This window comes from Cheilinus undulatus, linkage group 21, assembly GCF_018320785.1.
Source record: "Cheilinus undulatus linkage group 21, ASM1832078v1, whole genome shotgun sequence".
NCBI lineage: Eukaryota > Metazoa > Chordata > Actinopteri > Labriformes > Labridae > Cheilinus > Cheilinus undulatus.
The window spans coordinates 8,707,018-8,728,521 of NC_054885.1; the positions used below are offsets into that span (position 1 = coordinate 8,707,018).

The 21,504-nt window shown below is 39.7% G+C and overlaps 1 protein-coding gene across 1 annotated transcript in view; it reads left to right on the forward strand.

Annotated features, from left to right (window-relative positions):
• si:dkeyp-113d7.10 (zinc finger protein 316) overlaps positions 1-21,098 on the forward strand; it is a 32,844-nt gene extending 11,746 nt beyond the window's left edge. Inside the window, exons 2-6 of the mRNA XM_041817488.1 lie at positions 14,852-15,148; positions 16,561-16,878; positions 18,824-18,983; positions 19,125-19,128; positions 20,853-21,098. Coding sequence (XP_041673422.1) covers positions 14,852-15,148; positions 16,561-16,878; positions 18,824-18,983; positions 19,125-19,128; positions 20,853-21,098 — 1,025 coding nt within the window. The remainder of the gene's footprint in view (positions 1-14,851; positions 15,149-16,560; positions 16,879-18,823; positions 18,984-19,124; positions 19,129-20,852) is intronic.
• The last annotated feature ends 406 nt before the right edge of the window (positions 21,099-21,504 follow it).

Here is a 21,504-nt window from a genome sequence, read left to right on the forward strand (position 1 = left end):
TGGAGATTTAAGAAGATGCCTTGTAAGTTTGATTTATTCAACTGCCCAAAACAGGGATTCAAGAAAGTGTATGTCATTCAAGAATGCGCAAAACATAACATGGGCTGAGCAGACTACACTAATAAAACACGTTATTATGGCCACCTTTGCAGTTCAGTGCTGTCAAGCACAACAGTTCTACCAAAACCTCTATTATGACATATCCAGATATTCAGGTTTGGTTGAAAAGGTCAGAATGGTGATAGCTCTGCTATTGAAGTTGCACTGGGTGGTGGTGGTGTATCTGTTCTAGTCACAGGAAAATTGAAAATATGTAGGGATGCACGATATTATCGGTCTGGTATTGGTATCGGCAGATATCAAAATTTCTTTTTGTGGGTTCCTTTCAAGGGTTAACTGGTGACTTAGAATTGTCCGTGGGTGTGCCTGGTTGTTCGTCTCTTTAGATCAGCCCTGTGGTTAATTGGCGAACAGTCCAGGGTGAACCCTAACCAATGATGGCCAGGATCAGCTCCAGTCCTCCACGACTCTGAACAGGATAAGCGGTGTGGATAATGGGTTCAAAATGATTGATAAAGGTGCAGAAACTTATGTTTACGGTTATTTTTACGTTGAGGTAGACCAGTCATTCTCAGCTGGTGGGTTAGGACCCAAAAGTGGGTCTCTGAGCTGTTTTGTTAGTTGGTGGGAGATGTTTTCAGAGTCTATTGAGCGCTTTTGTTCCATCCGAGTTTATCATGACAGGAAGGAAATAAAAATAGCTTAGTTTGGATTTGTTTCAGATTTTTCACAGGGTAATTTTTCCAAAATGTTTAAGGATTTTTACGTGAAATTTCTGTTTTTTTTTTGGCATTTCCCCAAAAACGTATGGTACTATTTCTAGGGCTTTACCCATAAATCTAAAAAATATTTCAAAAGAAATTTGGGTCTTTCACCAGTAATTATCAGGACTTTTCCCTGAAACCTTCAGCTATCCTCTCCAGTAATATTTTGGATAAATCGTCTTTTTGGGTTTTATCTTGGGATTTTTCCCAAAAATTTTCAAGAGTGAAGAGTCTTTTTGTCCTGTCACATTTGGTACCATCTATAGCCCAAACAGCACCATCTTTCTATTAAATAAACCTGATTGATTGATGAATTTATCAGAAAATTGGGTCATGATTTCTCATTACAGGGCTCGTGTTGGGACCTAAGGCTGGACCAGCTGATAACTTGTGACCACATCATGATGATGGATAATCAATCTTTCCCTAATGGACATTTTAGCGACCTGAACTTGAACCAGAACGGTTAAATCTCTGATATCAACATTGGTTGAATTTTTCAACAGTTTCTTCAAGTGGATGATGCTGTGTTAAGCAGTTTTCAAGCTGACGGTTAAAGGTGCTTCACTTCAGTTTAATTTGATTTACAGTGCTGATGCGGTTACTATGTATTGGCTGACTTTTCAATTGTATAATCACACTACAGCGGACACACTGCGCTTCTTTCAGTCACTGCCACCAGAGTGTTAACCACAGGGAATCCAATCAATGGCTGTAAGCACTAAATTCAATCTATGTCACATTTAAAAAATAAAAATAGGTTCATAATCACCAGTTTCTGGTCAATCAGGGCATTTTAGGCACAAAATATTACCTCCGTTTATTAAAAGTTTCAGTGATTGATATGAGGCTGGCTATCAAAGTAGTTATTGATTGGATGGCATTATATTCTATGTGGATATGAAATTATGGCTGATTCATGCATAAACGTTGTGTACAAAAAACTGTAAACACCAAGTTAGAAAGGAAAGAAAGAGTCCCACTATCTGTTCAGAACCCTGCCTCTGGCAGCTTATCAGTCTTCACCCTGTCGTGCACAGAACAGAGGTCATGCAGGGGTCATCTAGGGGAGGGCAAGAGTACAGCTCTGTTTTCAGCTGTACACACGGTCGTTGAGGGTGTATGGAGCTGGTTGTCTCTTACATGGCCAGTAGCTCTGGCTATCAGCTCTCAGGGCTGTGTTTTCTGGCGATAACTCGTCCTTCAGTTTCCCAGGGATGTGATTTATTCTTAGGCTTTGCTCTGAGAGTGTTCCAGAGGGGGCGGCCGCCTGCAGATTTATAGCCCTCTTGTGTCCGAGTAGTCATGATTGGGCTTTTTGTTGTCCATTCATTTCAATGTTTTCTCTAACTGCTTGTATTTGATTCCAGGCTGCTATTATGCTAGTTTCACTCTAAGTCCCATGTGTTGAAAGTTTGGCAGTTGGTCAGCTACACTTTGCAGTGCTAAAAGATAAAAGTGTCATAAAGTATGCTTAAAGCCTTGCTAGTTTAGCATGATTTAAGGTGAGGGTGATTTATGCTTTTCAGAGAGCTGCCGTCTGTGTTTTTCAGCTGTAAATAAGGCGAGAGAAGTGTAAGCAGAGTTGACAGAAGCAGCAGAGGGTCTGCAGGACTGGCTCAGTAACACACAGTGAGATAATTAGGCCACAGCCTCGACACCCTAGGGTCAAAGGTCGCTGTTTTGTGTGGGGTCTTAACATGTGGAAAAGCAGGCCAAGCTTTCACTCTGATTCGCTCACTGCAGAGAGAAACAAAGGATTAAGGAGGAGGGGGGAAAGAAACGCTGAAGTGCTTCTGTTAGTGTAAGTTATTAAATGAACCCACTTAGAGATCAGAGACTGAACACAGACAACCCCCACCACACGCCCACCCCCCAACAAAAACACTGCAGGAGTCCATCAACTGTTATTAAGCCTCAGACCGAGAGATTACAGCTGACATGTTGCTCTAAGGTGGCATATAATCGTTAGTCTAGTTCACTAAGCCCACATTGGTTATCACTTTTCCCTCTATATTTCTGACAGCATGCTTATAAGTTATCAAATTAACCTTTTCATGGAAGAAGCTCAAGCAAAAATCATATCCTGGCAAGGTGTCAGAGACAGAGTTAATGTGTTAATAATACGGGCAAAATACAGGCAAACCACATACATTACTCTGGACTGCAAAACGATGAAAAGACGTTCTTGTTCTGCTGAAATAAAGCACACAAAAAACACAAAATCCTTGAATTAAATTCATGCCTTTTATTTGGATTGGCAGGGGGTCAGGGTGGCGGAGTACCGAAATGAAGCATCAAAATCTGTGTTGCATTTTGGTCCGATGGTATTGGATGTGTTTGTACCTGTACCACTTGTGTACTGGATTTGATACTCATCCCTATTCATATTCCTGTTTTTAGGAAACTGATAGAAATTTGTTGACGATGGTAGCAATTTGTCAAAAATGAGCAGGAACAGCTGTGATTGATAGAAAACAATAATGTGGATGTGGTGCACTCTGGTGCCCACGAAGGGTCTCTGAGTGCATCTGCACTATTGTTGAATACACATTGTGCTGTCAAACCTTCCCTCATTGAAGATATGCATTTGTTGACAAAAAACATGGGAGCGCAGCTGGCAACGAACCTGTAAAAAGTCAGAGATCCGTATCAGCTAACAGAGTACAGAAATATAACCAGAGTTTGTGGAAATATGACTCGTCTATATTGAAGACAATTATTAATACAATAACTGTGTACTCTTATTGATGACAGTTTTTTTTTAGTTATCTTGACATGTTTCGACTGATGACTTCCTGCAGTCTTCTTCAGAAAAGTCGTGATGTTGCTGTGAAGAGTCTTATCAGCTGGTCTTATGCAGGTTTGGTCGCCCTATCCTACAGGAAGTCAGCAGTTGAAACGTGTCAAGGTAACTAAGAAAACTCTTCCTGTTGGCGGTAAGAATTTACAGGGGAAAAAAAAAATTTTATTGGTATGAACTTATTTGGGAAATATGCTGGGCTAGGCTTTAAGGAGAGCTGCCAATCACTAGACAGCGATAACACTGGTAATGACACAGCTTAACATTACATAATAATCTCCGTATAACATCCATCGTCTGATTGTTATTTTTATCTGGCTTCTTGTTCGGCCATTCTTTCTTTTTTTTCTCTTCTTAGGTTTTTCCATCACTGCCACCCTCCATACCTTAACCTCATTGTATCAAACAGTACAGAGACAGGCTAACTGGCTTCGTTTTAACTAAAGGCTGGTGTGAGAACTAGTGACGTCTTTGAAGAGAACCTTAGCCTACTGTTTAAGTTTCATAGTGCTGAAAGCAGGTGACCAGGGCACTCTGTGGAAATAAGATAGGCACCATTCTCCCTGTTTGATTTTAACATTGTTTTATCAGCTTGAAACAACTGTTTCAAGATGGAAAGGTTAGCTATTATTAGTTTTAATGGCTGAATGCAAACAGCATTCTTGTGTAGGCCTAAGCCTCTCTGTAGGGTACTTTCTAACAAGCAAAATACCATTTTAAGTTGATAAAACAATCGGCTGCACTTATTTTTTGTTGGGCCTGAAGCCCTGTTGGTTACGCCTAAATAACCCCTTTTTCTCCTGTAGCCTCCAGCACCAAGCAGCCACAGCTCCCATCCGTTAAAGAGGAAACCTCCTTATATCTTTAAGCTTTAGTGTAATCTAAACAATTGAGTCGAGTATAAACACACTCTTTAAACAGATACCATAAATAAAGAACTGAACTGCAGAGGATTAAACAGTGTTTTACCAAACTGTAAACATGGTATTTTCAGTTCAACATTTAAACATGGAGCTCTATAGGAGCCAACTCACTTTTAGAGACAGCCTCTAGTGGATATTTGAAGAACTGCGGTTTGGTGTCCCTTCATGCCTAAGCTCTGAAGATTCTCTTGTGTTGTAATTATTTAAAATACAGTTAACCAGAGTTCACCACAGCTCTGTGAACTCTTCATGACCCTCAAATGTCACACGCAAGCACGCAAACGTCTCGGACACTCCATTATTGGGGGGAGGGGCGCTGGAGTGAAATGAGAGTGTGAACACTTGGAGCGAGGCCTCCCTTCATAACCTATATTACATGAATGTGCACAAAGACTCTGACTCCTCCCTCTCTGCATGTGTTCATATGAGCATATGGACATACATGAGAGCATGTGATCGTATGAACATATGGACATATGGAGCAAGAGGCTGACCCTGAAACATCATACAACCGTCTGGTCACCCTGCCCCCCAGGCCACACTGTCTCTGCTACTGTTCTTGGTACAGTAACCCAGAGAATTTTCATTTACTGTTACAGAGTCTGTTTTCTCTTACTCTTTAATGTCCTTGATTTTTAGCTAATTAATATAAATAAGGGATTTCCTAAACTTTGCCATAGCAGGGGCCCCGAACAGTGTTACCCTCTGGCAGAGACCCCCTTAAGCAAAATGTCAAATTCCTTATAATGCTAGCAATAAAAGCATGATTTTTCAGCTTCTTAAAAGATGAACTCCTTATTCATTTCCTTCAGACTTTATTGTTAACAGTCTTTTATAATTTGTCCTAACAGCTATGAAGTAAAATCTAACATCTTAACGTTCGTTGAAATCCATAATTTACACTAAAATTAACCAGTCAAGGCAGAAGTAGGCAAGCAGCATTTATTTGCTTCAACTTTAAAAGACACACACATATGCAAGTTTGTAAAGTGGATTTTTGTATATTAAAAGTTTAAAGGTAAAGAAATCCATCTGAAAAGAACAGCAATATGGGTAAAATATTCATTTATTTTTTCTTTTGGCATTTTGGAAAGAATCCCTACAGAGATGCACCAATCTTTTTTTTGTGTGTGGTACAAATATTGTTTTGGAACTTTATTAACTATTTAATGACAAACACTCACAATAATGCAAAACATAATGCTGTAGCTAATCAGCAGCTTGTGTCAAGATAGATAACCGTTTTTGTTAAGGATGCATGATATCAGAATTCTGCTGATGATTCACTGAAAACAATGCCAATATCAGTCCTGATATGAACAGGGTGTCTGCAGGGTCTTAAACAGTTTTGAAGTTGCTTTCTCAATCATGAAAATGTAAAGGCTTTCAAAAGTATGAAAAGGTTTTGAATGCAAGACCTTAAGGCCTTAAATTTGGTTTCTGTTTTCACTTTTGTATTCGTCAAAAGAGGTTAGGGGCTCCTTTTTCTGCCTTTCTTTTTGCACTGACTTTTAAGCACAGGGGAGATTCTGGTGGCCCTACATTAGACCCATCAGTCTGTAGTTTGTTTGTTCTGGTCTGCTGACCTATCAGTGCATCCTTAAGCTCCACTGTGTCCCTAGCTAGCAAGTTAACTTAACTATACAATTGAATGATGTGTGCATTTAAATGAAGTCAGTACAAGTTTTCTGAGAAGAGGTTTGAGGAGAAGGTGTTGTAGCTGAGGCTGGGTTAATACCTGATATATTTAACAGGATTTTACTAATAAAAACTAGTTAGTGTAATGCAGCTCTGTTAATGTTCACACTGCTAACATCTCAAAGAAAGCTTCATTTGCATCTTACAATAACAAATACTATCTGCATTTTCTTGACTGTTTTGCCACATTTTTCTCATGCATTCGGCACAAAACATGCATGTAACTGTGCAACTTATGTGGGATGAGATCTCATCACACCCCTAGCTGTTATTCCCACTATTTAAGAAAATAACCGTCCCAAATTCCTCAAACCTTTAAGGAATACCCCAAGATTCCATTCTTGGGCCCCTTTGCTTCTCCCTATACATGCTTCCCTTTATTAGTCAACCCAGTGCCTAGTTATGCTGATGATATGCTGCTTTTCCCACTGTTTAAAAAATAACTATCCTATCTGCCTAAAACCATTCAGAGGTACCCCTGCTCTTCCTTTATACATTCTCCCCTTGATTTTTCATACTTATGCAGATGATATGCTTTTATACTAAAAATAATAATCATCCCAACCTCCTCAAACAGTCCAGAAACTGCATCAACAACATGGTCATTTTAGTTTTTGGGCAACAAAATGTTTAAGTCAAATTTTACACAATCTGGGAGGTTTGTCCTGGAGAAGGTGATAAAATACTTCAGTCTTATTTTTCCGTCTTTACACACTACATGAGTCCGTTAAACTTCAAGGCTCTGTTGTTTCTCTGTTTTAGTACAACTCTTTTCTTTTGTGTCCTCGAGGGATTTTATTTCTGTTTGGTTGTTACTTAATTTCAGGAAAAATGTGAACCGAAGGGTTTTATTGTGTTGTGCTTTTGCCCCGGGTAATGACTGACAGGAAATCAGTGCAGTCAGCTGTTTTCCCTCCACAGCGGGGAACTCCCTTCAGCGTGTTTGTCTTTATCAGACGTGTTAGTGGTCGTGTTTCTGGACGCTTGTTACTGAGACCAGTGTCTGTTTCCTGCTTTTGTTTGGTCCCTCTATTTCAGTGAGCGTTCAGAGGTTTGACTGAAACCTCGACTCCACCGCACAAACAAACAGACCATAGCCGAGCTGATTCATGTTTCAGTGGTCTGATGACGGAGGAGCAGATTGTTACCAAATATGATTAGTTTATTTAGACTGGAACTGTTGTTTTTTTATTCCTGCTCAGCTCATTTTAATCTTCATTGTAAGAGTCCTCTTTCTTTTTAACTTCTGTTGAGTTATTGTCCTTTTGTGTCTTTAACTGTTCTTTGTGTTCGGTTTTGTTTTACGACTCTCCTTATCACGATTAAACAGAACAGTGGGCGTTGTGGTTTTTAACCGTTCCTTCAAAAAAGCCAAGGATATATTTAATAGCCACAATTACAGGCATGATTGAATGAATGTTTGTCATTTCATGATAATATCAAGTTTTTCTAAAATGAAAAAGTGATGGTGCAAATGCTGACCACTGCAAGGCTGCAGAGTCGTATTTTCATGAGGAAAAACTGGAAGCAGTTGCTTCTTTCTACAGCACCTGCAGGTTTGCATTCAACCAATCAGAAGTGCGCAATTTTAGCAAACCAAATTCACTTCAGTTTTCAGAAATTCCCATTAAAATGAGTTCATATCTGGCCTTTAGCTGGTGAGTAAAGCCATGGTGTCTACTGCTGACTCATCAGATGAACTGTGCTTCTCTGGGGATTAAAAAATGGCATTCTCCATGTTGCAGACGTAAACACCTCACATTAGAGGAAATTCTGCCAGGAAGTCGTTGAACATTAATGACTTGCTTCACTGGAACAAAAGAAAAATGGAAAAAAAGGAGTGGAAAACCCCACATCCGTTCCCAGAGGTAAAACGCATTTGTCAGAAGATAACTGACAAATTTCGTGATAATACTCTTATCAAAGCAACTAAATTTTTTTTAAATCATTTGTACCATATTATATATTCATCTTTAAAATGTAAATCCATTTTCTTAAACATAATAAAAATGAGTTGAAGGTGGGGGAAATTAGTTGAAAGTTGCAAAAATAGGTTCAAGTGGCAAAAATGGGCATGAAAAGTGGTATTATTGGCTTAGACGTGGCAGATTTTGCTAGGAAAAAATGGTGAAATCAAATAAAAAGTGGTGGAAATGGGGTTAAAGGGATCATAAATGGGTGGAAAATGTAGTGAAATGGGATTTAAAAAGTAAAAATCATCCTGAACTGGCAAAAGAGGGCAGAACAATTAGTTAATGTGGTTATAATTGACAAAAATGGATGTAAAAAGAGGTGAATAAGGGTTAATTGAGGCAATAATGGGTCTACAGATGCAACAATTTGTGGGAAGAGGAACGATTTTGTTTGAAGTGGCAGAAATTGAAATGGCTGCAGCCAGAGTAGCGATTAGCTCTGATGTAGCTGTAGTAAAGTGGTTGTTTTATCAGAACAATGCCTATTACTGCATTTTGTCTTGTCTCTCTGATATGCTCATAATGAAAGAAGAACTAAAATGTTGGAGTTTCATCACTTTTAAAGCATCAAAAAGTCACAGACGGTGCCTTTTTGATGCTATTTTTACATGACAGTAATTTAAGCTTTACTGTGGCTGTTTTAAAATACCCTGAGATATGGTATTTAGGTTTTGCCGCCAAGCCATATGTGGTATTGTTGAGAACCCAAATGAAAGTACTTGCACTTCTACTTGGTATCCGTGCATTCCTAGTCTGGGATGTCTGTGGGTTCTCCTTGAGTTCTATACTTGTGGAAAACCTCATCCCTCAGTGGACAGGCTGTCCCTCTTTCCCCTGATGGTGGCAAGGCTTACAGTTGGAGATGGGGTGGTTCATTTCAAAAATATAAAAAGGGAAAAAAGCCATTCGTCTTCTTCTTCTGCCTATCCGGGGTGGGGTCGCGGTGGAGAAGTTCAACCCAGTCATTCCCCTCCCCTGCAATATTATCCAGTCCTTCCTAAGGGATTCCAAGGCACTCCCAGACCAGATGGGATACATAATCCCTCCAGCGAGTTCTGGGTCTGCCTTGGGGTCTTAACCCAGTTGGATGTGCCCGGAAGACCTCCACAGGAAGTCACCCAGGAGGCATCCTGCTCAGATGCCCAAACCACCTCAACTGGCTCATTTTGACGTGAAGGAGCAACGGCTCTACTTCAAGAGCCTTCCAGATGTCCTAGCTCCTCACCTTATCCCTAAGGCTGTGCCCAGCCACCCTCTTAAGGAATCTCATTTCAACTGACCCAAGATCTCATTCTTTTAGTCATTACCTAGAGTTCACAGCCAAAGGTGAGGGTTGGGACATAGATAGACCGGTAAATCTAGAGTTTTGCCTTTCAGCTCAGCTCCCTCTTCACCACACCGACACGGCACAGCGCCTGCAAAACTGCTGAAAAATAGCCTCTGAGCAAAGAAAAAAAAGGCAATCTGAAGGAATCGCTGCCATGTTAGTGTGAATGCAGAGCTGAGAACAACAAACCTAGAAGGAGTTTGACTTTGTTTCTTTGAAAGTCATTACTTCATGATTTGTTTAGTCAGGATATTTCTAATGTCATCTATATAAGTGTTGAAATTGTACCTTTAACATGTTGGTTTAAAGTTCTGGCTGCTACTAAAAGCTGCTGTGTTTGAAGACTTTCCAAGAACATTAATTGATCCAGATGTTTCCTCACCAACTCGTAAACTCACAGTCTGATTACAGGCTTATTACTGGAGGTTTTAAAATTAAAACTGTAGATGAGCTGTGTAATTAAATGAACCACATGACACCGCTGCAGCCTTATCTCTATTTTGTTCCATTAACGCTCATTAAGCTCATAATGAGGCCGCTGGTTAAAGGGGAACTCCAGGCCTGTCCTCTGATCTGTGCTCAGATCAGCTCCACTCTTAAATGTGATTAATGGCTCCGATCAGAGAGCTGATAAAAACACACACAGAGGTCTGTTCTCTCACTGAACACAGATCTGAATGTACGCTACTTAGAGATGAATGAACATCACCAAAAGAGTTAGGACAACTTAACCACAAAGATTCAGCTCCTCTTCATAAATCCAACCCAACAAAGATATTTTAGACCTTTTTATGAGGAGAACAAAAAAGGCTGAGACCTTGAAACCCAGACTTAGAAGGACATTTTGGTCACCCTCAGAAACCCTGAGAACATGAGGTACTGTTGATTTCATCCGTTACCCTTTAAAAGGCACTTAGCAGCATGGTTCTATATTAATCAAACTGAACAAAGAAGTGAAACAGCTATAGCCTTTATCCTCTCTGCAGCTGAAATCTAATGCCTCTGGTTTTTGCATCATCACATTTTACTCGCTGGCATCATTATGTAACATTGCGTGCAGTTCAAACAGCTTAAAAATGCCTGGGTGGCAGCAGACTGGCCATGGTAAACTCATTTTTTACAAGATCAGATGTTTCCAATGAGGGTTGCACCAACTTCCTGTGAAATTGGTGAAATGCTCACCATCAGCAGTGACGTGTCCTTCAATGAAACATGTCTTTTTGTTGATAGATGTGAGGAGTTCAGTTTAAAATCTGAGCTTAGGAGGAACAAATGGCCAATTTGTGTCATTTCCTGTTGCCAGTAGGGGGCGCTTTGATGAGACGTTTGCATGCAGTCGTGTTCAGTGTGTTACTCTTGTCTTGCCAGGAAATTTTGAAGAACACAGAATAATCTATCAAAAAGAAATTACTGGTTATAGTCATTAAGCACCATAATGAAGACCTTATTTTGAAGGGGAAGCTGGTGGATTTCCTGTAGGGATTTTGGCATGGGTCCAAGAGGCTTTTTTGTAGGTCTCATGACGATCCATATGCAGACCAAAAATCATACGCCTAGATTGAATAGTGTGCTGGGGCTGATTGTTTTAAGTGATTTAGGAGGGAAAAATCATAATTTAAACATTGGGGCAGATTGGCCTTCGCCCTTTATGATCTTACTTCCTGTGTATATCTTTAAAAGACAGCATATGAGTTTTTTGTTTGTCTCAATATCACACATATGTGTACCAATTTTCATGCATGTAGCTTAAAGGTGTTAGCCCTTTAAGAGAAGTTTATATTGGTCTCAGAGGTCCCCAAGACATGCCTGTGAAGTTTGTTGCTAAAAAAAACACTCCAGTATTGGATTTTTGCATGCCTTAAAAACTCTAACCCTGTTACAGCCCTGCTCAGAACGAGCTGTTTCTGTGTCTGTGGCTTTAAATGTTAATGAGATGTCTGACTCCGCCCCTCTCAGGAACTGGGTATGGCTTAATGGATGCGGCTCTTCTTATCCTCCTCTCAGAGCTGAGAGGAGGAGGGTGAAACTTTCTTCCAAGCAGGGAGGGCCAACCAAACCTGGGGGCGGGGTTAACTCCCCACATGACATCATTGGGGAAAATCTGAGAACGGCTTGTTTCAGCACACATTTTCTTAAAGGTGTGTGTGTGGGGGTGGGGTGGGGGGGGTCTGATTCTTAGGGGGATTGTGGATGGACCAGGGTCACATATTTTTGCAGGAAAAGCCTGAAAAAGTGATTTTTGCATAATATGTCCCCTTTAAACTATGTTTAGTGGCCCTGAAACAAACAGACATTTAGGGCCCCTGTGAGCTTGTTTTTGAATAGACATGCACAAAAGCACTAGAATGTGCATATTTTCATCAGGATTGATTTATCTGTGAAATTTGGTGAGTTTTGGGGCATGTCAAGGCCTCCAAACAATTTCTTTGCTGGAATGAAAAGGAAATTAATTCCTTCATTGTGAATGGGGTCCTCACTGAGGTCAGCGCTCTGGCCCTCATAAGAGGAATGCAGGGTAGCAAGATGCCAAGGTGCAGTTAGAAGTCCCGGTGTGCAAGTGTTCAATCGTTTGGTTTTAAAAGGACTAACACTTATATTAACCAAACGCAGAAGAGAAGCAAAGACACAACACAAGACACATTAATCGCTGTGGAGCTGTTATGTCTTCACTGTAGACACAACAATCTGTGATCCCTGTGATTCACCAAACACTCACGCCTAACATATAATCACAGCTGTTATAAAAACACAAGCTCAGTATGAACAGATTCCACTAACTAACAACAATTAGAAGCAACAGAGTGCCTGTGAAAGCCAAAGTTCACCTTTTAATGTCATTATACAACCCAGAGTTGCACAATGGAAGTCAGCTATAGGCCCCCTATGCTCAACATACACAACATGGAACAGATGCTTTAAATAACAATAGAAGTATAAAAAATGATGGGCAAAATGAGCAGAAAATCTGGCTTGAATTTGTAAATATCACAAACAGTATGTACCAGTCACATCATTATTGTCCAGTTGGGATACCCTTTAGAATTAGACTGCTTAAAATGAGGTGTTTAGTTTTGGATTTTGGCTGTTTTATTTTTAAGTACCAGTCAACTGTGGTTGGGGTGTTTTGATATAAAGCTTATTAAAATCAAATGATGTTGCTTAAAGGACAATAAAATAGGAATCATAGCCACCTAATACTTGGTGATTTCTTGTTGTCAATTATTGCAGAAATATGTAAAGAAAGAAGAGCTGGGAAATTAATTGAGAAATAATCAAAACCAACATTTAGAGCCTCTAACCAACGAAAACCTGCCAATTATTTCAAATTTTTCCCTTTTTCTTGGAAAACTTTAATGTTTTACGAAAATCATTTTCATTTTAGCTGATGTTATTTTTTTATTTCAATGTTTCAATAGACAAACATAAATTGTTAATCTGTGCCTGTTCCTTTCAGTTGTTTGTTTTAAACTTATACAGATATTTACAGAATAAACAGAGTCAGAGGTTTAGGGTGGAATAATCAGTCATAATCATAATCGAGGTAAAAAGTTCAATTAATCGTGATTTGATTTTTGCCAGAATTGTTTTGCTACTGAAACATTGCCTGTGTTTTTTGTGCAATTTTGAGTGTGCAAGAAATCAGTGAGACAATTCTCATAAGTGATGATTGAAATTTTAATTGCAGCTGCATAACTTGGTCTGTATTTGGCGTCTATTTTTTTATTTTTATTTTTTTTGCCTCATCACTCGCAGATTTATTTAACATTATGAAATTGAAGAATGTTTGCAGGTGGATGCTGAGCAGGGTTATAATAGCATTGGATTTTTCAATAGTTTTTATTTTCATTTTGTTTTCATTTTCTTTTTTCAGTTTCAGTTTAGTTTTAGTTAGTTTTTACTGCTGTTTTTTAAATTTAGTTTAGTTTTTATTTTGCAAAAATGCTTCATTTCAGTTTCGTTTTTATTGGTTTTAGTGTTACTTTTAGTTTTTTTGGATACATGTCAGGGCTGAGGGACCGTCATACATTTTTAAAAACATATTAAAACAGGATACTCTTTACTTTTAATTTTATTTGTTTAAAAATGATGTTTGAATACAACTCCAGACATAAAACTGCTACTGATTGAAGTCTTAACCAATCAATTCAGGCAATTTTTATTTTACTCCAGTTAGTTTTGTAAGCGCACTATATAGTTTCAGTTAGTTTTTGTTTTTTTTCGGTAAAGCTTAGTTTGATAAAGTTTCAGTTAACTAAAATGATTTTTTAATTTTAGTTTAATTATTTAGTTAGTTTTAGTTCACTATAATAACCTTGATGCTCAGGAACAAAATCAGACCAAAATCTTGTATCTTGAATAGATTGCCAATTGGGATAATGTTTATCACAAGGCTGGACAGTTAATCAAGATCAAATCGTGATATGTTCAAATTGCAGAAGATGCAACATTTCTTTGAGCTGAAATGTGTGTCAAAAATAGTTTTATACAGTTTTTTGCAGGAGAGATGTTATACTCTCACACCATGCAAACACTAAAGCCTATTTTTTGTAGAATAGGTTGCAAAAGCCTCACTTTTCTTATTTTTGTAAAAAAAATTTAAAAAAACCTCACCCCCTTCAACACAACAATTCTCAATACATCTGCAATATGAGTCAAAATAATCACAGTTGTGTATTTTCTCAAAAATGTTCTGCCCTAGTTTTCATGATTGCTGCAAGGCTTTAAATTAAGCAAATCAGTAAATCACCAACTGTGATCAAAGTAGAGAATATTTCTTGACTCTGACACTTTCAGTTTGAGTGGCTGTCATAAAAATGAACATAACCGTCTTTTGTACAAACAGAGATCATTTACAGGTATTTGTGCACAGTGCTTCATAATAACATGATTGCTCTGATAAGAAGCTAAAAGAGCTGGCTGACGTCTGACCTGGATCCTTAAATTACAGCTCACTCTGTGGATTATTTACATGTCTGCCAGACATGCAGTTACCATGACCACATGCGTGTTATGACTCAGTCTGGTGTTCCTGGTGGAGTTTCTTAGGTTCATGTTGAGCTTCTGCTGATCAGGTGTCTCTTACTTTCAGGAAACATGGAAATGGAAAGAACAACAAAATAAATGTATAAAAATGTCAAACAGTTCAAGTCTGTGCAATTCCCAATCATTAAAACAATAAAGTTTCCAGTGTTGGGAGCCTGAGATTTCTTATTTTGTTTCTGTGATTTAGATTCTGGTAACATGACAGCCTCAGATGAAAATGATAATGATACTAAAATTCATCTCTCCTTGTCCCCCTGCAGACCAGCTGAAGTCGGTTATGGAGCAGGTCCTGGACTTTGCCGTGCGCGAGCTGACGAAGATCGTCGAGGCGTCGTTTGACGACCTGCTGCTGGAGATCACAAAGATGGAGCGCGAGCAGCAGGTGCTGGAAGAGCGACTGAACAAAAGCTCTGGAAAAGGAGGAGGGGAGAAGGGGAGAGGAGGCGGGGGGAGGCGAAGGGGCTCAGAGAACGACTCGGTGTCACCCAGCGGGTCTGAAGACGCCCGGGAGGAGCTCGTAGATATCACCGGGTCCAAAGAAACAACTGGAAGAGACGGTGAGTCAAATCAAGATGTTTAACTCCTCCTTCTGCTGGATGTCACACTGCAGTACATTTCATTTTCACCTCTTCCTCTTCTCTTCCTCTTTTGTCATCATTTTCTTATTTCCTCACCCTCTCTTCTCCTCCTTAACCTCCTGGATAACTTTTTACTCTCCTCCCTTCCCTCTGTTCCTTCATATCCTTCCTTGACTGCTCCCATTTTCTTTCTCATCTTCCCCTCTCTTCTTTCTTTTTCTCACCTCCATCATCTCCTTTCTTACTGGCTTTGCCCTTTTTAAATTTTTTTTCTTTCCCCTTCTCCCCTACTCTACCTACTTCATCCAATTAACATATGCTTGGATTACCAAAGAAGTGTAGAACAATTATATTCCTATTTGTAAACAACAACAGAAAAAGTTATTTTTATATATAAATATATATATATATTTTTTTTTTCTCTCTTTTTGTTTTTGAACAAGATTTTTTTAAAGGCATTTCTGATTTTTTTGTTTTTTTTTTATTTTTAAAAATTGTATAGGAGTTGTGTAATATTGTTGTGTTTGTTTTTTTGTATTTGTAAAGGATTTTTTGTAATTTTATTGAAATTTTGTCTTTAATTTTCGTATAGTAACATTTTTTCCAATTTTTGTCAAAAATTTTTCTTTATTATTTTTTATGTTGTTACGTGTAATTTATTTTTATGTTTTGTACTTTTTGTACAAATTTTTGCATTGTGATCTTTTTTGTAGAAGTTCAGAGTTTTTTTTAATACATTTTTGAGTTATTTTTTTGCTTTTTTATTGAATTTAAAAATACATTTTTTGGAGGATTTTTTAAAAATATATTTTTATTGGATTTAAAAATATTTTAGCTGGATTTTTGTACATATTTCATTGGATTTTAAAAATTGTATATTTTTTACAGGATTTTTTGTACATGTTTTTTTTTTGGGGGGGGGGGGGATTTTTGTATTTTGTTTATTTTTTCATATGTATCTTCCATGATGTGTAGTTTTTGTAAATTTTTAATGATTCTTTTGTCAATTTTTGTATTTAGCTATTTTGTTTTCTTATTTATGTATTTTTTGTATTTTCAAAAAAGTATTTTTCTCTCCTCTCCTTGTTTATTTCCTTTTCTCCCTTCTTTTTACTGGTTTCTTTTCATCTCAAACTCCTGTATTTCATTCTTATACTCCCGGTCTGTCTCTTCTTTCTCTCATCCTTCTCTCATCTACCTTCTCTTACCTTTACCCCTCTCCTTTACTTTCCTCTTCCCTTCCCTCTCCTCCTTTTGCTGCCTTTTCTTTTTTCCTCTTCCTTCCACCCTTTTCTTCTTCCCTGCATCCTCCTCTCTCCTCTGTCCATCTACTCTCCTCTTTCCTCTCACCTTCTTTCCTCACCTCTTCTTTTCTCCTTCTGTCCCCTTAGACTCGGAGCGTCCACCTGTCCTCTCGGTCTCTCAGGACTGGGTTCCCATCCTGGACAAAGTCTTTGGTCAGAAGTGGTGCAGTGAAGGAGGTGAAGGAGGAGGTCACAGCGAGAATGAGGTGCAACACCCCCTCTCCTCCTCTTCTGTGACCCTCGAGCCCTCCCCCTCCTCCCCCCAGCAGGACCCCCGCTGGACTCCTCTGGAGGACATGGAGGTGTTTTCCCCTGATGAGGAGGAGGGTCCCAAGAACAGTGGGTCCAATAGAGGGTCCAACACCACCCGTGGACCCTCACCTGGACCTCCCAGCAGCCCCTCAGGTAACTCAGTCATAGTAGTTCATTACAGACTGCAGTGAAACTGTAGAAACACTAGACTCACGTTAAAGCAGGAACAGAGGTTCTCACCTGGACGGCAGTTATTCTGTTAAATCCACTAATAATGATTTACTGAACATCAACCAGGGATAAGAAGTCTGTTAAAAGTAGGCATCAAATGGTTACAAGCATTACTGCCCCATGTGAAAATACTGACATGTGTAACTGCTTTTTCTACATCCAGACAACCCAAACCGTCCCAAACCATTCCAAACTGTCCCAAACCATCCCAAACCGTCCCAAACCATTCCAGACTGTCCCAAACTGCCCCAAACCATCCCAAACCGTGACACCTCAAGACAAATACAAATGCAGTTACAGCCTTTATTATACATCATATGCATATTTTTTAACTTGGATATTAATATGTCAATAAAAACATAATAAATGAGTGGCCAAAAAAATATAGACATTTAAGTCATATATTTATATGAGAAAATCACATTGTATTCTAGTTAAAAGCAGGGAAAAAATAGACAATTAGAACATCAGGACACCTTTTCAAAAGACAAAAGCAAAACGACTTGAAAGGAAAAATGTTAAAAGAATAAAACATACAAAAGGCAGATTTAAAGGGATATATAACAATATTATACGACCTCCATTCCAAAAAAGTTGGCACACTGTGTAAATTGTAAATAAAAACAGAATGCAATGATTGTCAAATCTCAAATCTCTGTGTCCTGTGGCCTAAAGAGAAGAGGGACCATCCGGCTTGTTATCAGCGCACAGTTCAAAAGTCTGCATCTCCGATGGTATGGGGTTACATTAGTGCCTATGCTGTGGACAGCTTACAGATCTGGAAAGGCTCTATCAATGCTGAAAAGTATGGACAGGGTCTACAGCAACATATGCTACCATCCAGGGAAGACCTTGGATGTCAGCAAGACGATGCTAAACCACATACTGCATCCATCACAACAGCATGGCTTCACAGTAGAAGAGTCCGGGGCCTGAACTGACCTGACCGCAGTCCAGACCTTTCACCAAAATAAACATTTGGTGCATCAGAAATGAAAAATCCATCAAAGAAGACCCAAGACTGTTAAGCAGCTAAAATCCTATGTCAGACAAGGATTACAGCAACCTCACTCACCTCCTCACTTCCTAGAAGTTTAAAGACTGTTGTTAAAAGACGAGGGGAAGCTAAAAATGAGCTCAAAGCAAACATCAAAAATACGTATAAAACATGAAAATGAGAATAACAATCATAGGGAAATTGATCAGGGTTGACATGAGGAATAGAACAAACATGGAAATGGGCAGTTAGATATGAATATACCTCTGTCCTGCTGTCATCTGGAAAATACAGGGCCTCTTTAACTCCTGAGTTCAGCTCCTGCCCACCACACCCTTAATGACTGCTGCTGCAGCTTAATGCACAGAGGGAGCCCCATGTGCATAATGTATATACTGTATGAATGTACACTGAACCAGCACTGTTCCTTCAGTAAACACAGACCCTGTCTGCAGTCACTGTGGGTGTTTTTGGCTCTTCACTGCCCTCTGCTGGACTCTGGGAAAACATGGGAGCACATCTGGAGCTGCAGCCGACCCCTAATCAGCTTAATCTATGTCAAAGCTGAATACTAAAATAATCCATGTGAGCCAATAGGAATGAGCCCATCAGTGGCATCCTTTTTGTATCGTTTGCTACATTTTTTCACAATTTAAACTGTATTTAAAGATCTGTAATTTCTGTGTGGCAGCAGTCTCTTAGTCTGCAAGGACTTGGGTTGGGAACCAGAAGATCAGCGGTTCAAGTCAGGAAATTGGTCTGACTTTTGACCCTGAATTAGCACAGAAAATATCTTTTTATTTTACTAATATTATGTTCATTTCAAGTTTCCAAGCACTAGAGGATCCGACTAATTTCCCTTCATCTCAGGCTCTTCAGGCCGTCGCTCCTCTGCCTCCATGCTCCATCGTCTCCTCACTCTGCCGTCTCAGCTGCTGGAGGATGACGACGAGGAGGCTGCTGCCACCAGTGAAACATTGGCTGCTTTTGCAACCAACGGCGAGGAGCCGCCTGTTCCCATCTGCCGATCGCCTCTGACAACCAAGGAGGAGGAGGAGGAAGAGGAGGAAGAAGAGGAGGAGGAGGAGGACAAAGGGAGGAAGGTAACGAATAGATCAGTACTCTCAAAATTAATGATATACCCCAGGAAATCCCCGTTATTGTAAACCAGGGCTGTAAATTTTTGAGTTTTAACGACTTATAGGCACTAAAAGGGTTTGTATTACTAAGCCTGCAGCAGGCCAACAGGCGGTAATGGCGGTAATGTAATCCTCAATCAGTTAAAGGCTGAATGACTCCACTGTTTAACAGCTTTTCTCTGTCATTAGATAATACTTCAGCATTTCGAGAAAACAGGGTTATGTTGTTCGTAAGAGAACCTTGTAGACTCCTGGTTTGCTTGAAAAACTCATCAATTAAAGACAACAAGTGACCAGTGGACCCACAGGCTGTGGGATCAAAGGTTGAGACCTCATTTATCCCCATTTAGCGTTGTTTATACTACTGCGATGGATTTACACTGTAGCTCCACTTTAAGAACCTACACTGTTGTAAGACTCAGGTGATTTTAGTGTAAAGACAACTGTGTCTGGAAGGTCCAATCTCTGGTAATCAGTTTTCCTTGTTACCATTACACCATGAAGACAAAAGAACACTCGAAGCAACTCAGAGAAAAGGTTATTGAAAAGTATAAGCCAGGGGATAGGTTAAAAAAAATTTCAAGGTACTGAACACCCCCAGAGTTCAGTTAAATCCATCATCAAGAAATGGAAGGAATATTGTGCATGTGTAAATCTGCTTATATCAGGACGTCCTCACAAACTGAGTGATCATGCAAGAAGGAGATTAGTGAGAGAGGCCACCAAGACACCTATGGCTACTGTGAAGGAGTTCCAGGCTTCAGGAGCTAAGATGGCAGAGACTCTGCATACAAAAACTGTTGCCCAGGTTCTTCATCAGTCAAAGCTTTATGGTAGAGTGGCAAAGAGAAAGACACTGTTGAAGAAAACTCATTATATCTCAACTAGAGTCCAGAAAAGGTATGTGGGAGACTCCATAGTCAAGTAAAAGAAAGTTCTTTGGTCTGATGAGATCAAAAGGGAGCTTTTTGCCATCGGACAAGACACCAAACACTGCACATCACCATAAACACACCATCCCCACTGTGAAGCACAGTTGTGGCAGCATTGTGCTGTGGGGATGCTTCTCAGCAGCCGGCCTTGGAAGGCTTGTAAAGGTAGAGGGTAAAATGAATCTGGCAAAATGTAGGAAAATCCTGGAGGGCAATCTATTTCAATTTTGCAAGAGAACTACGCTTTGGGAGGAGATTTATTTGCCAGCAAGACAATGTTCTGAAGCATACATCGAAAGCTACACAGAAATGTTTTAAAGATGAGGTGAATGTTCTGGAGTGGTCGAGTCAAAGCCCAGACCTCAGTCCAAAAGACTAACCCTAACCCTGACCCTGTGCAACCTGACAGAGCTTGAGCAGTTTTGCAAAGAAGAAAGTAGTAAAATACCCATCCACACAGACTCAGTGCTGTGATTGCAGCCAAAACAGCATCTACTAAATACAAACTTAAAGGGGGGGTATTTGTACATTCACTTATTTTACATTACATTTACTGATTGGTGTTACTTTGTAGAAATCTATTTTCACTTTCACATTAAAGAGGTCAAAAAGGCCAAATTATATTGACTGTTTACATTATTAGTTCATTATAAAGATTACAGGGATTACATTTTTCTTTATGGACTAGAAAAACTGAAAAAAATTCAAGGAGGAAATAAAACTAAGGATCTATATGAAATGTAAAAGAATGAGTGTAGTGTAGAGTACAGTTCAGTATAATATGCACATTTTAGGTTCTGAGCTGTTGTTTTTCTTCTCTTCGTTCAGAAGAAGAGGCGGCGGGTTTGGTCGGAGTGTGAGGAGTGCGGTCGGAGGTTCAGCCGGATGTCTCTCCTGAAGGCTCACCGTCAGACTCACATCGCTGAGAACGCTGCGGCCGACACCTCCTCTCCGTCGTCCCCTCCCAGCGGCTCCTCGTCGGCGCTGCGCTGCTCAGAGTGCGGCAAGAGGTTCTCGTCGGCAACCCGCCTCCACAGCCACATCCGGACCCAGCACACCGGGCACCGGTCCTGAATCCGACGTGACGGAGCGGGTCATCAGGATTCAAGAAGAGCTTCAACAGAGTCCAGAACAAAAAAAAAAGAGAGAAAGGAACCACCCTGAGATCAGAGTGTAGCACCCACAGACCAGCGACCAGAAACCAAGAAAGGGAAACATGTCTTGGTCTGAGTCGAGTTTACTGAAACAAACATCTGAAGATCTGAGAAGCCAAACGGTACACAGACACAACCTACGAGGACAGACTGTGCTTTTAACACCTACATACACCCATTATTTTATATTCGAGTAGAACAGGAAGATACTTTAACACTGAAGAGCATCTTTGAAACACAGAACAGGATGTTGGCTCACTCAAAGATTATTTCATATTAAAATAGGAAACAGATACCTTCACTCTGTAACGAAGCAAAAGATGCTT